Raw genomic sequence first — 14457 nt, forward strand, 5'->3', positions numbered from 1 at the left:
CGTATTGCACACCTGTTTAACCGATTGCCGACCAGCCGGCGGCATTTTACAGCGGCATATCGCCACGATCGCGCAAACCATCTATACGTAGATATACGTCGGCTCACGGGATCGGGATAGCAGCTGCACGTGGCGGTGCACAGTTAACCCCTTGATTGCAACCTAGTGTTAACCCCTTCCCTGCCAGTGACATTTTTGCAGTAATCAGTGCATTTTTATAGCACTGATCGCTGTATAAAAGCCAACGGTTCCACAAATGTGTCAAAAGTGCCAGAGGATGCTGGGACTGTGACATCATAATGGGCGGGGACATCATCCAGTGATGTCCCTATATAAGTCGCCGCACGCCGCGTGTCCTGTCATTGTGACTGGAGACAGCGACGAGGCAACATCTCCTGAAGAGAACAGAAGGCGGCAACAGCGGCAGCGACGACAGAAGACTGGGCCACCGCTTGTAAAAGAGCTAGAAGAAGGCACGGTGGCCCGGCAAGAAGAACCGAAGAGGGGGGCAAGACCCCCGAAGAGGGGGACAAGACCCCCGAAGTCGGAAGAAGAGGGTGGCGGCGAAGAAGAAGAAAGCCGGGCTCCTCCGCTAATGAAAGAGCTAGCAAAAGAGCAGAAGATAGCTGAGGAGTCCGGCTAGAAGACCCCCGAAGCTGAGCAATAAACTATTTTAACCCTTGTGTGTTGTGTTTTTTTTTTTTTACATTTTTTTCACAGGTGAATGGGTAGGGGTACATTGTACCCCATACTCATTCACATAGGGTGGGGGGGCCAGGATTCGGTGGCCCCCTTATTAAAGGGGGCTCCCGGATTCCGATAAGCCCCCTGCCCGCAGACCCCGACAACCAACGGCCAGGGTTGTCGGGAAGAGGCCCTTGCCCCCATGTTGAGGGCGCTCACTTGTCCCCACTCCCTTTCCTGGCCGGCTGGGGTAGCGTGCTCGGATAAGGGTCTGGTATGGATCTGGGGGGGACCCCCACGCTGTTTTTTCGGCGTGGGGGGTTCCTCTTAGAATCCATACCAGACCTAAGGGCCTGGTATGCTCTCGGAGGGGGAACCCACGCCATTTTTTTAAAATAAATTTGGCATGGAGTTCCCTTTTGAGAGCTGATAATTCTGTGAGAGTCGCCTCCGTATAGACGGAGATCCGACTTGGAGGCGACTTCCATTGAAATCAATGGGTACCAGTCACCTACAAGTCGGATTGAAGTAGTACAGGAACCTTTTCTGAAGTCGGAGCGACTTCAGTAATGTGCATTAAGACGGCTCTCATTCACTTACATTGATTTCTACATGTTGTGCGACCTGAGGCGACTTGGGGCGACTTGAAGTCGGATCTGAGTTGCCCCTGTGTGAATGGACCCTAAGTGTGCATGGACATAGAGGGGGAGATTTACTAAAACTAGTGCACCTAAAATCTGGTACAGCTGTTCATAGTAACTAATCAGCTTCCAGGTTTTCTTGTCAAAGCTTAATTGAACAAGCTGAAATTAGAAGCTGATTGGATACTATGCACAGCTGCACCAAATTCTGTGTGCACCAGTTTTAGTAAATCTCCCCCATAGGCTTACATAGAGGTGCTTTTACCGGCTGAAATAAAAAAAATGAATTGGTTGATTGATTAATTATGTAAGCATTTGGTGAAACGAAATCAGGAACAGGGAGCTGTAGACATTTTACTACTCCCATAAAAAGAATGCTGCCATCTGTCACTCTAAGCCTACTTGAATCTGTAGCAGCTCAAATAAATCAAAAGGCTGCAAATAAGTGTTGTATAACTATCTTATTTTATAAGCAGGTATGGGCACTTTTACTAAAACAGTGAATTAGTATCTCTTTCACATGAATTAACCTTTTATGTTAACTATCTAGACATGCCAGAAGTATATTCAATGCACACAGAAGCTTGTTGATATTACTTATCTCTGGGTAGGGCTTTTCCCAGTATGCATGTCTCCATTGAAATAATAAATGAATGGATGGAATGGATCTAGAGGTTTGCTGTTTGTCCGCTCTCTGCCTCTGTCACTATTAATGACTCCAGTGAAAAAAAAAGGGCATCCAGAAGGCATGGGACTTTGAAATGAGTTTAAGCAAGGTAATAAGAGTGCAACAAAAATGTTTGAAGAACTTACTGGCTCAGGTTAGGCCGCGTACACACGAGAGGATTGTCCGTCCAACTAAGTCCGTCAGACAATCCGACAGACAGTCCGTCCTACTTTTGAATGAACGGACTTGACCACACACAATGAACAGACAGTCCGCTGAAAGCTTGCGCGATGACGTGTACAGCACGTACGACGGGACTAGAAATACGACGTCCAATACACTGCAATGCAACCTTCGGCCGTGTAAATCCTTTCTGAGCATGCGCCATACTTAGTCCAACTAGCCTACTCACGAGCGGACTGTCCGCTGAAACCAAAGTTGGACGGACAATATTACGGAAATTCCGAAAGACTTAGTCCGCCAGACTGTCCGCTGAAAAAGTCCGCTGAAGCCCACACACGAGCGGACTGTCCGCTGAAACACGTTTCAGCGGACTAAGTTGGACGGACAATCCTCTCGTGTGTACGCGGCCTTAGGCTGCACACAGCAAATAAGTGGGGAGTGGGTACTCCAACAGGTTACCAAAAAAAGATGTGCTTGTATGGGAGGAGCGCCAGACCAGTGCTGGGACAAGGTGATCCAGCGCCCAGGGCAAAGATGCCAAATTGCGCCCCCTCTTTCCCTTAGGGTTAGGTTCAGGGTGCCCCCTACCCCTGCAATAAACCATTGCGCAAGGGGCAGCCGCTCCTCCTGCCCACCCCTTGTCCCGGCCCTGCGCCAGACCAAAGGGTAAAAAAGTCCAAATTACTTTATTGATATTGCACAATATCAAAAAATGAATTTAGACTTTTATCTTTTGCTCGGGCGCTCCTTCCATTTATGCACATCTTTTTGTGTCATTATTAATGGAACATAGGGAAAATAGGTCACTTTTGCTATAATCCAAAGACATGCTGGCAGGTAAAGTTGTCTCCTGTCTAAATTGGCCCTAGTATGTGTATGTATGCATGCATGTGAGTTAGGGACCTTAGATTGTAAGCTCCTTCAGGGCAGGGACTGATGTGAATGTACAATATACAATATCTCACAAAAGTTAGTATACCGCTCATATTTTTGTAAATATTTTATTGTTTCTTTTCATGTGACAGCAATGAAGAAATGACACTTTGCTACAATGTAAAGTAGTGAGTGTACGGCTTTTATAACCGTGTAAATTTGCTGTCCCCTCAAAATAACTCAACAGGCAGCCATTATGTCTAAACCACTGGCAATAAGTGAAAATGTCCAAATTGGGCACAAAGTGTCAATATTTTGTGTGACCACCATTATTTTCCAGCACTGCCTTTTTTTTTTTTTATCTTTATTTAAATTTTTTTTTCCATACAAAAAGTATAAAACATAGTATACATATACATATGCATCCTACTACCTCCCCCCCCCCCCCCCCCCTATAGCCCTACTACCTCTTCATATTTCTTCGTTGATTTAAACAGTTTCCATTGCTTCCATTTCTTTCGAAATTTATTTTCCCCGCTCTCCTCATCCTCTTCCCATCCCTCCATTCTATACATGTCCTCTACTTTTCCTATCCATTCCCTCAATTTTGGGGCTTCCACCTGTCTCCAGTTTTTTGGTATCAAGCTCTTTGAAGATATTCAATTGAGACACATAATAAATGCGGGTAAAATAAACACGTTAGAAACACTACAGGAGTACATGGATATAGACGGATGGAGGTACCTCCAGCTCAGACATTTTGTCTCATCATTGCCACAACCATTGAGAAGTGGAACAGATCTTAACGTCTTAGAGCGGATATGTGAGGGGAAAATAATAAGAGTAAATATCTCACAGATATATAAGATGCTGGGAGAAGTGGACGAGACGGAGGTACCTATATATATATAAAAAAATGGGAAGAAGAAATAGGGCCACGAGGGGAGAAACAGAATATAGAAAAAATCTTACACTTAACACACGGGACATCGAAAAATCTTAATACAATAGAAATGAATTATAAAAGCCTTGCTAGATGGTATAGGACACCAGACAAGATGAGGAGATACCAGGAAGAGCAACTCGGGATGTGCTGGAGAGGGTGTGGACAGCAAGGGAGTGCGGCACATATCTGGTGGGAATGCCCAAAAATTAGAAATTACTGGAGAGAAACATTAACTTTAATAAAAATAATAACAGGAACTCAGGTACTGGAAAACCCATGGACATGTCTTCCAGCACTGCCTTAACCCTCTTGGGCATGGAGTTCACCAGAGCTTCACAGGTTGGCACTGGAGTCCTCTTCCACTCCTCCATGATGACATCACAGAGCTGGTAGATGTTAGTGACACTGCGCTCCTCCACCTTCCATTTGAGCATGCCCCACAGATGCTCAATAGGGTTTAGGTCTGGAGACATGCCTGGCCAGTCCTTCACCTTTACCCTCAGCTTCTTTAGCAAGACAATGGTTGTCTTGGAGGTGTGTTTGGGGTCATTATCATGTTGGAATACTGCCCTGCGGCCCAGTCTCCAGAGGGAGGGGATCCTCCTCTGTTTTAGTATGTCACACTACATGTTGGCACTCATGGTTCCCTCAATGAACTGTAGCTCCCCAGTGCCGGCAGGACTCATGCAGACCCAGACCATGACACTCCCACAACCATGTAGGCAAGACACACTTGTCTTTGTACTGCTCACCTGGTTGCCGCCACACATGCTTGACACCATTTAAACCAAATAAGTTTATTTTGGTCTCATCAGACCACAGGACATGGTTCCAGTATTCCTTGTCCTTAGTCTGCTTGTCTTCAGAAAATTGAGGGCTTTTTTTGTGCATCGCCTTTAGAAGAGGCTTCCTTCTGGGACGACAGCCATGTAGACCAATTTGATGCAGTGTGTGCCGTATGGTCTGAGCACTGACAGGCTGATCCATCACCCCTTTAACCTCTGCAGCAATGCTGGCAGTACTCATACGTTTTTTTCCCCAATGACAACCTTTGGTTATGACGCTGAGCACGTGCACTCAACTTCTTTGGCCGACCATGGCGAGGCCTGTTCTGAGTGGAACCTGTCCTGTTAAACAGCTGTATGGGGCCATATTGAACTTCCAGTGACCAGTATGTGAGAGTGAGAGGTATAACACCAAATATAACATACCTGCTCCCCAGTCACACCTGAGACCCTGTAACCCTAACGAGTCACATGACACCAGGGAGGGAAAATGGCTAATTGTCCCAATTTGGACATTTTCACTTAGGGGTGTACTCACTTTTGTTGCCAGTGCTTTAGACATTAATAGCTGTGTGTTGAGTTATTTTGAGGGGACAGCAAATTTACACTGTTATACAAGCTGTACACTCACTACTTTACATTTTAGCAAAATATAATTTCTTCAGTGTTGTCACATGAAAAGATATAATAAAATATTTACAAGAATGTGAGGGTTGTACTCACTTTTGTGAGATACTGTATATGTAAATCGCTGTGTAAATTGATGGAGCTATACAAGTACCTGTAATAATAATAATATAATTCAGTCATCATATTAGGACGGGGTTGTCTCTTGCAAGCACTCTTTTTCATTATGTAGTATAACAGAATATAACAAAATCCTTCCGAGCATGCCTCAAATTGTTTCCAAGCTGCACCAGATTTCGCACTCTCCAGTTTTAGTATATCAACCCCAAAGCCTTAAGAAGTATTATACGTACATAAGTCACCATCTAGTCACATATGATGCCCAATGAAAAAAAAAATCATATTTTTTATACAACCATTTTACAACTCAGTATATTAAGTTGTATCTCATAGCATAACAAGGGACTAAAAAACGTCACCATATTCTACTGTAGTATCAAGTTAATGTATTGATGGGTTACACCAGACATCCCGCAGTGCACTTATGTTATTAGATTACATGCAATGCAATGAAACACTATACAGAAATGCACTTCAATGCTTGACCAACATAAAAAAAAAGCTAGTGGAAACAGAATCCCTATAGAAAATAATTTGAATAAAAAGGAAGGAGAATACCATAGCTATAAAAGGACAAATAAAGCCCAAAATTTAGAACTCATTTTATTTTTATTTTTTTTCCCTTGCTGTCCCTACTGGATGCATGTTTCCTTAGAGGACAGGGGAACAGAAAGTGATGGGATGTCTCTCCAGTGGAGACGAACACAAACAAACTATTTTTTAGTAGAACAGGGATAGATTAGAACTGCTTTTTAAAATGTTATTTTATTTTTTGCTGTCTGTGCTTTCGTGCTTACCCGTTTCCCTTATTCCTTGTTATGGTATCATAGGGATAAAAATGAGAGAAAGTTGTCATAGTAAAGAAAAATCTGAGAGACGTTCTGAGAGACTAATCATTCATGAAATAAAAAAAAACCTGTGTCTAGACCAGGGGTCGCCAAACTTTTTAAACAAAGGGCCAGTTTACTATCCTTTGAGACCTTGAGGGGGCCAGACTGTGGCAGGCGAGAGTAGAAAATGCCCTGGCTTCAATGAGAGTATGGGAGTAAACAGTCCCCATTGTTGGTATCAGAGGAAGGAATAGTGCCCCATCCTTGGTGTCAGCGGGAAGAAAAATGTCCTGCCATTGGTGTCAGCGGACGCAATGGTGCTGCAAGGGCCAAATAAAGTCCAGCAAAGGGCCATATCCGGCCCCCGGGGCTGCAGTTTGGAGGCCAGTGGTCTAGAATTATAATTATAGAATGAAATGTTTTCTACCTGGCCATTTTATAGAGTCTTCCTCCTGAAGAAGAGGTGTATATACCATGAAACTAGTAGAGGAAAGACCAATCCTTGAGATACACTTCATCTTCATCAACAGATATCTCTTGGGAGAACCCTGAGTATTTGTTTATTGATGTTTTCAAACCTGTTTTTTTTTTTTTTTATTAATTCTGTTTGTACTCGGAGTCAGTTTGTGGATAGTATAGGAAAGGAACAAAGAGCAACAGAGAACATAGACCTGAAGTGTGCCTGGGTCACATGGTCAGTATGCCTAAAAGGGGGCAAAAATAAACACAGTAGGATGAAAGCTTAACAACCAGATTTATAACACAGTGAATTAGCGTATGACCTGCTAAAATTGACAAACGCTGCAGAGAGGGGAGTGCTAGGAAAGGCAATAGAGGACCATCCCAGGGTTTGGCAAATGTAGCACTAACGAGCTGGTATAAAAAACGAGAGCCTACGACCACGAGGGGAGGAGGCAAAGGAGGGCAGGCTTTATGCAGCTTGACTCCTCCTACAAATACAGGCTGACCTGCGGTCAGTCTTACAGGTCTTTTTTTTTATTTTTATGTAATAAATAATCTTTTTTTATATATCAATCATGTTGTTGTTTATCAGTACCGATATAGTCCACCACAACTTTTGAGGTTGGGAGTAAGTGTACGGTCAGCTTCAACAACTGCCCCACTCCTCCACCCTCCTTCCTTTTCTCTACCTTAATTTGGATGATGGTACTTCGTTACGTTTAGTTAAATTATACTATGTGAGGCTATACTCTAAATTAAACACTGTGTTACAATATAGGTTGCAGGCCTTATGCTGTCAATACACAAAATGATAAATTAAGGGTTAGTCATATATTTGATTAATTTGCACAATCTTATCTTAAAAAACAATTACAAAAACAACTAGATTTAATCTAATTTAATTGAAATTTCTGTAAAATACAATCTTTTCCTAGGAATGAGCTTTATTTCATATCATAACATGCATGGGCAGCGTTACTTGAATACCGTACATATATTGATAAATTAAGATCATAGTTTGATATAGGCACCTACTGAATTGTGGCTAAACTTTAACTATCAGAAGAAAACATCTACACAGCCATAAGGTATTCCTGATTCCTCCACAGATGTTGGCCAAAATAGCAGCTTGTTCTAAAAAAATATATAGTCATTACCACTAACGGTGTTTCTCATACGTTTTATGTATTTATTATTTATTATCTTGCATGTGTTTTGTTTTAGGGTGATTATCACTATGAGTACACAGAATGTGACAGCACTGGATCAAGATGGCGAGTTGCTGTACCAAATGAAGGGAAGTCGTGTGCTAATCTGCCAGATCCAGTTAAAGGGAAAGACTGCAGTAAGTTGATTTTTTCACCACTTCACAACATTTCTTACAAAAAAAAAAAAGTTACATGTTTTCTGTAATGTGTTAACATTACTTGATTTTTTGTACCAACCAAAAATACCCTATAAATGTGTGTCGCATTATTTACCCACTATAGTCACACACAAGCCATCTGTCAGATTCTTGCTTTGCTCTCCTGTTTCTGAAATATCATGGTACATACTGATACAAAGCTACCTGTGCCTGTCCAAACGTGGATGGAAGCAGTGGTACAAGCAAGGGAAATTTGTCAAGCCTGGTTATAAAAACTCATTGAACCTTATCTATGTCCTAAGGCTGTTCACAATCCTTATTATTATAATGGGAATGATGTGCTTTATTTAAACTACAAAACAATATAATAATAATCTTGATTCAATTTTTACCAGAATTGTAATTTTCCAACCACAATACATTCTTTGGAGTAGCCACACTGACAGTAAAGCAGGCCATACACAGTTCAAATCTCCTGCTTAACAGGCTGTATGTACAAAGCTGATTGATCGAGCAACTTGGGTACAACCATCATGCCGGGTTCTACCTGCAATTATCTCTAGCAGCTGCTAAAGAAATCTGTATGGCCGGTGGTTTGTCGAGAAGTGCCCCCCCCCCATCGAATAGTGGCCGGTATGTACTGTGCATGCACCGTACAGAGCGGCACAACAGCTGATTTGCCGATCAGCTGGGCTGACGTAACCAGGGCGCATGCACACATCGTAGGAGGTATCTCTCAATAGGAGATGCCATTTCACAGGCACAATTTAAACCTATAAAAAATATGTGGAAAAAAACATGCTGTCTTATACAAATAGTCATAGCTGCCAGCACATCAGATAATCTGTAGATAAGTGGACGAATAAAGTAATATAGTGTATCGCTAATGAAAGATGAAATAAACAATGAGATTATTTCCAATAAAAATTGATAGTATATAAATGTACAGATAACTACACAACAAATTAGATTGCCCAACAATAATGAAAAATGTAAGCAAACAGTGTTAGTGCATATAAAGTGCATATAGTCCATATAATATGGCAAAGAATAATGTGACTGTGAATCTGGGTGAACTGGTTGTCTGTAGATAATCCAAGGAAATGTAAGGAAAGAGCTTTACCAGACAGGCTGAACCTGGCTAGGCGTATGCCTGATGGGTCAACCAAGCTTTTGGTGTAACACACCTAAGGAAAGGTACAGCAACCACGACTTCCAATATAGACCCTTGGGACGGGCTCTGCTGATGCCACTGCGTTACTTGGTTTTATCCATATGCTTTTATTGTATTCTCAAATGTGAGTGATCATTTCACCATTTTTTTTATAAATGTTTTACATTTAAAACGGAATCACGCTATGTGGCCCCATTTTTCTCCTTTTGCCATATGTCATATTGAGAGGAACCGCTTATGAACTTCGGTCATTATACCTATGGTGGATACCTATTGATGTCACTACTTTAACGGATCCCTACCAGATTGGTCAATATTGGAAGTCATGGTTGCTGTACCTTTCCTTGGGTGTCCCACCAGGCATACGCCTAGCTGGGTTCAACCTGTCTGGTAAGCCTCTTTCTTTATGGTGGTGGATTATCTACAGACAGCCAGTTCACCCAGATTCACAGTCACAAAAATTCTTTGCCATATTATATGGACTATATGCACAATTTAAACCTTTACAAACAGCGGGGAAGACCGTAGTTCTCAGATTGTGCATCGCTGCTGCTGGAGGGTGGCTAGTGGCTGTGTTGAAGAGCTGGTTTTGTCTGTGTTGCAAACTGCCCTTTCACAGAGGCAAAACCGGCCGTTCAACACAAGCTAACCAGCCCTGCAATACAGACATAACTGGACCATCAGCACACTGTAAAGCCGCCCGCAACAGCAAGGAACAGTGTAAGAACTACTTTGCCCCTCCCCACTGTTTGTATAGGTTTCAATTGTGGCCGTGAAATGGTATCTCCCATCGAGAGATACCTCCTACGATGTGCGCATGCACCCTGGTCACTTCACTTCAGCCGATCGGCAAATCAGCTGAAGTGCAGCTCTGTCCTGCATATGCGTGGGCACTATTCGATGGGGGGGGGGGGGGGGACTTCTCGACAGGACACCAGCCTAAGGGCTCACAAAAAAGATTGTTGACATTTGTCAATACTTTTAAAGCTTTAACAAACTTTAGCAACTTTTTAGATGTGAAAGTGAACAACAATGGTTCTCCAGGGACTGGAAATATTACAGATAATGCTGATTAAGTGTTTCCAAAAAGTATACATAGCATTTGCTGAGTGTTTATTCAGTAAGGGCCCTTTCACACAGGCTTTCCGATCAGGTCAGTTATTCAAGAGGACCTGATCGGACGCTCCATTCACCTCTATGGAGTGGCAGATGTCAACGGTGACATGTACGCTGACATCCGCCAATATCTGACCCGATCCTATCTGCGAAATCCAGACAGATGGAGACCCTATTTTCCATCCATCTGGAGGATAGGATCAGATGGGATTGGATGAAAATGGACAGGTGGACCGTTTTCATCTGATCTCCCCATAGAGGAGAGCAGGACTCTGACAGATCTGTCTCAGCACAGTGAGCGGAGACAGATCTGTCATCCACTTGCTCAGCGGGGATCAGCGTATCGATCTCCACTGAGCAAAGTGGAGTCCGTTGGGTGGGGATCGCCCATGTGAAAGAGACCTTATATTTGTTGACTTGCAGCGCCAGTGCAATCAGAAGGCCAAACAATGTGACAGTGGAAGTTTTCATCAATTAAAAGTAATGGTAGTGCACACATATATGTGTGCACACTTGGACACTTACATTATAAGCTTAAACAAGAATCATAATGAGTGTCATTGCTGAACGTTGAGAAGGTAACCCCCCCCCCCAAAAAAAAAATCAACACTGTGAAATGATGTCTGTATGCATAAGTATTTAGGTCAGCCATACATGTACATGGCTAATTTAAAGTGATTGTAAAGGAAACAATGTTGTTCAAAAAAATAAACATGTCATATTTACCTGCTCTGTGGTTTTGCACAGAGCAGCCCTGATCCTCCTCTGCTCGGATTCCCGCTGGTGCTCTGGGCCCCTCCGCCTTGAAGAGTGCCCTCATAACAAGCCGCTTGCTGTGTGGAACTCGTGCGTACTTGCTCCTAAGCAGACTCTCTGCGTCTATAAGACACAGAGGGCACGGCTCAGCCCCACCACCTGCCCCTTGCCTCACTGGCTGTGATTGACAGCAGTGGGAGCCGATGGCAAATCTAAGGAATCAGGAGGGAGAAAGCCCAGGAGAGCCTCGGGTCTCGTGCACATCGCTGGATCGAGATTGGGCTTAGGTAAGTATCCAAGAGGGGGGGGGGGGGTGATGGGCGCGGTTGAGGGGGGAGATGCACACTGAAGGTTCTTTTACCCTCATGCATAGCCTGAAATGGAGATAAAGATGCACAGGGCATCTGTAGCCGCCCCGGAGCTATGTGAACCGGCTCCATAGAGCTGATCATAATCTCCTGTCATTCGAATTGGCTCCGGGGAAACCCTCATCCAATTTGCATAAGTGTAAACCCAGCCTCAGCCTTTACAACCAATCTATGTAAGATCTGAGCAATCAAACTTAGCTTTATACACTGTATACTAAATATATAACCTGTATATGGACAATATACCCTAAGATCCAAATGAAATGAACCTTTCACTTGCTGACACTGGCTAACACTGTGCTTTTGAACAATAGCAGATTTGTTCTGGAAGTGGCTGCAATAAGGATTAGTTCATAAATATTTTAGATCACAAAACATATTTCCCACAAATAAAATAATAAAATATAATTTACAAAACATTTTCTAGATTTTATCATGCATTATTTAGTAAAAATATAATAAATACAAGTTGAAATTATGCACATGTTTGCATTGTTGTAGTAAACACGTATTACATTTCTGAAAAAATATATTTAAAAGGACCTACTGAAATTCATTAAACTGATCATTACAAAAAAAAAGAAGTCCTACCAAATACTTGAAAGCTCCTAGAAGACAAAGTACAAGTAGCACTTTGTTCAATTCTGATTGGTGCTGTTGATGCTGAGCTATTGTGGTCAACAGTGAACCCTCCCACTGCTGTTTGACTACTCTGCTAACAATATAGTATGAATATATAATTAGCTCTGGTTGACAGAGCTTGTCTTGGGAAGCATGTGCACACCCCAGTTGAGCTTTCGAGTTTAGCATGCATGCCATTGGCTCCCACTGCTGTCATGCTGTCATGGTAGTTGCATTGGCAACTATCCTCTTGGATAAAGTATTTATATTGGATTAAGTATTACGCTTCGGCTCAGCACTTCAGCGAATGCACAAAGCGAAAATCCACAACAGACTTCTGCAGAACACTAAACAAACTACAGGTGACCTGATTCTCCATCAAACTTTTTCATCTCTCATCCAGGCTTCCTCTCAATCTCACCACTCTGTATCATGGACTCCCTACTTTTCCTTCTCACAGTTGCATCCTCTCTCTTTAAATTCTCTCTCCTTCACCAATATTCTCTACCCCACAGCTTATATATATCCCCCTCACTCCTGTCTTCACCTTATTACTGCACGTATCATTTCCTGCTAATTCTGAACCTATATACCAATAAAACTTGCAGGACACTGGGACATGTCCCCCCACATAAGTCACACTCCCATATCACCTCTCTCGCCCTTCTGCTTCTCCTAACTTCTGGAGATATTTCCCCAAATCCTGGACCTCCATCATTTACCTTTGGCCAACATACTCAGTACCCCCCATCCTCTGATGGCAGCTGCAATCCACACAATCTAATTTCTATTCCTCTTCAGCCTATAACCAGCCTCCCCTTCTCCTGTGCCCTGTGGAATGCCCGCTCTGTTTGTAACAAACTCATCACTGTTCATGACTTGTTTATCACAAACTCCCTGAACCTATTTGCAATTACTGTGATCTGGATTCAAGAATCTGACCTTCCTTCTCCTCTCTCCTATGGTGGCCTCCTGTGGACTCACTCTCCCAGGCCTAGTGGACGGAAAGGAGGTGGTGTAGGAATCCTCCCATCCCCTCAAAGTATTTTTCAGGTTCTTCATCCACCTCCCTCTCTGTCCTTCTCCTCATTTGAAGCTCGCTGTATTCGTCTATTCTCTCCAGTTTCATTGAGAATTGCTGTCATCTATCGGCCCCCTGGACTGGTATCAAACTTCATTGACAACTTCTCTGCCTGGCTACCCTACTTTCTCTCTTCTGAAATTCAAACAATCATTCTTGGTGACTTCCCTGTTAATCTTAACACTCCCGCTACTTCTAAGCTGTTGAGCATAACCTCCTCTTTTGACATAAAACAATAGACAAGCGCTTCTACTCACTCTGTTGGCAACTGCCTTGACCTCATATTCTCCTACCTATGCACTCCGCACAACCTCTCCAATATTCCTTTTCCTCTCTCTGATCACCAACTTACTAGTTTCACTCTCTCCTTGTCTTCCTCCTCCTTGCCTTCCAACTACTATTACCACTATTACTATTACAGACAATACTAGAAGCCTCAAAAAACGTAGCTGCACTTTTGAGCGTCTGTGGCGTAAGACTAAGTCAAACAGACCTACTTTATCACTCTCATTAACACCCTCTCACGCAGTCCCCGTCAACTCTGTTCTACCTTTACCATTCTACTTTGTCCTCCATTATCTCCACCCACTAACTTATTCACTGTCCAGGAGACTGCTAATCACTTCAAAAATAAGATTGAGACAATTTGTTTAGAGATCTCCGCTCTACGGATATCTCCCTCACTTTACTCTCCTTGTCCACCTGCACAATCAATACTTCCCTCTTTTAACCCAGCTACTATAGAGGAAGTCACTGAACGTTTTTCTAATGCACACCTAACCTCTTGCCCCCTGGACCCTGTTCCTTCTCAAATACTGCGGTCACCATCTGACTCTATCCTACACTTCTTAACTCATATCTTCAACCTCTCACTCTCTACTGGCATCTTCCCCAACCCTCTAAATCATGCTCTAGTCACTTCCATACCAAAAAAGCCTCACTAGACCCCACCAATCTTAACAACCTAAGACCCATCTCTTTACTCCCTTTTGCCTCCAAACTCCTTGAATGTTTAGTCTACAACCGACTGAGCGACCACCTCATTGAGAATAACCTTCTTGATCCCCTTCAGTCTGGATGTCGCCCACAGCACTCCATAGAAACTGCCCTCCTAAAACTCACAAACGACTTACTAACAGCCAAAAGCAATGGTAATT

At 43.0% G+C, this 14457-nt stretch overlaps 1 protein-coding gene across 1 annotated transcript in view; it reads left to right on the plus strand.

Moving 5' to 3' along the window:
* The window catches only part of ELAPOR2 (endosome-lysosome associated apoptosis and autophagy regulator family member 2), a 164312-nt gene that overhangs the window by 48276 nt on the left and 101579 nt on the right, over nucleotides 1-14457 (plus strand). The window contains exon 2 of the mRNA XM_077473410.1: nucleotides 8043-8163. Within this exon, the coding sequence (XP_077329536.1) occupies nucleotides 8043-8163 (121 nt within the window). The remainder of the gene's footprint in view (nucleotides 1-8042; nucleotides 8164-14457) is intronic.

The sequence above is a fragment of the Lithobates pipiens genome, unplaced genomic scaffold (assembly GCF_037356315.1).
Source record: "Lithobates pipiens isolate NorthernLeopardFrog02 unplaced genomic scaffold, aLitPip1_a1.2 Scaffold_8, whole genome shotgun sequence".
NCBI classification, from domain to species: domain Eukaryota; kingdom Metazoa; phylum Chordata; class Amphibia; order Anura; family Ranidae; genus Lithobates; species Lithobates pipiens.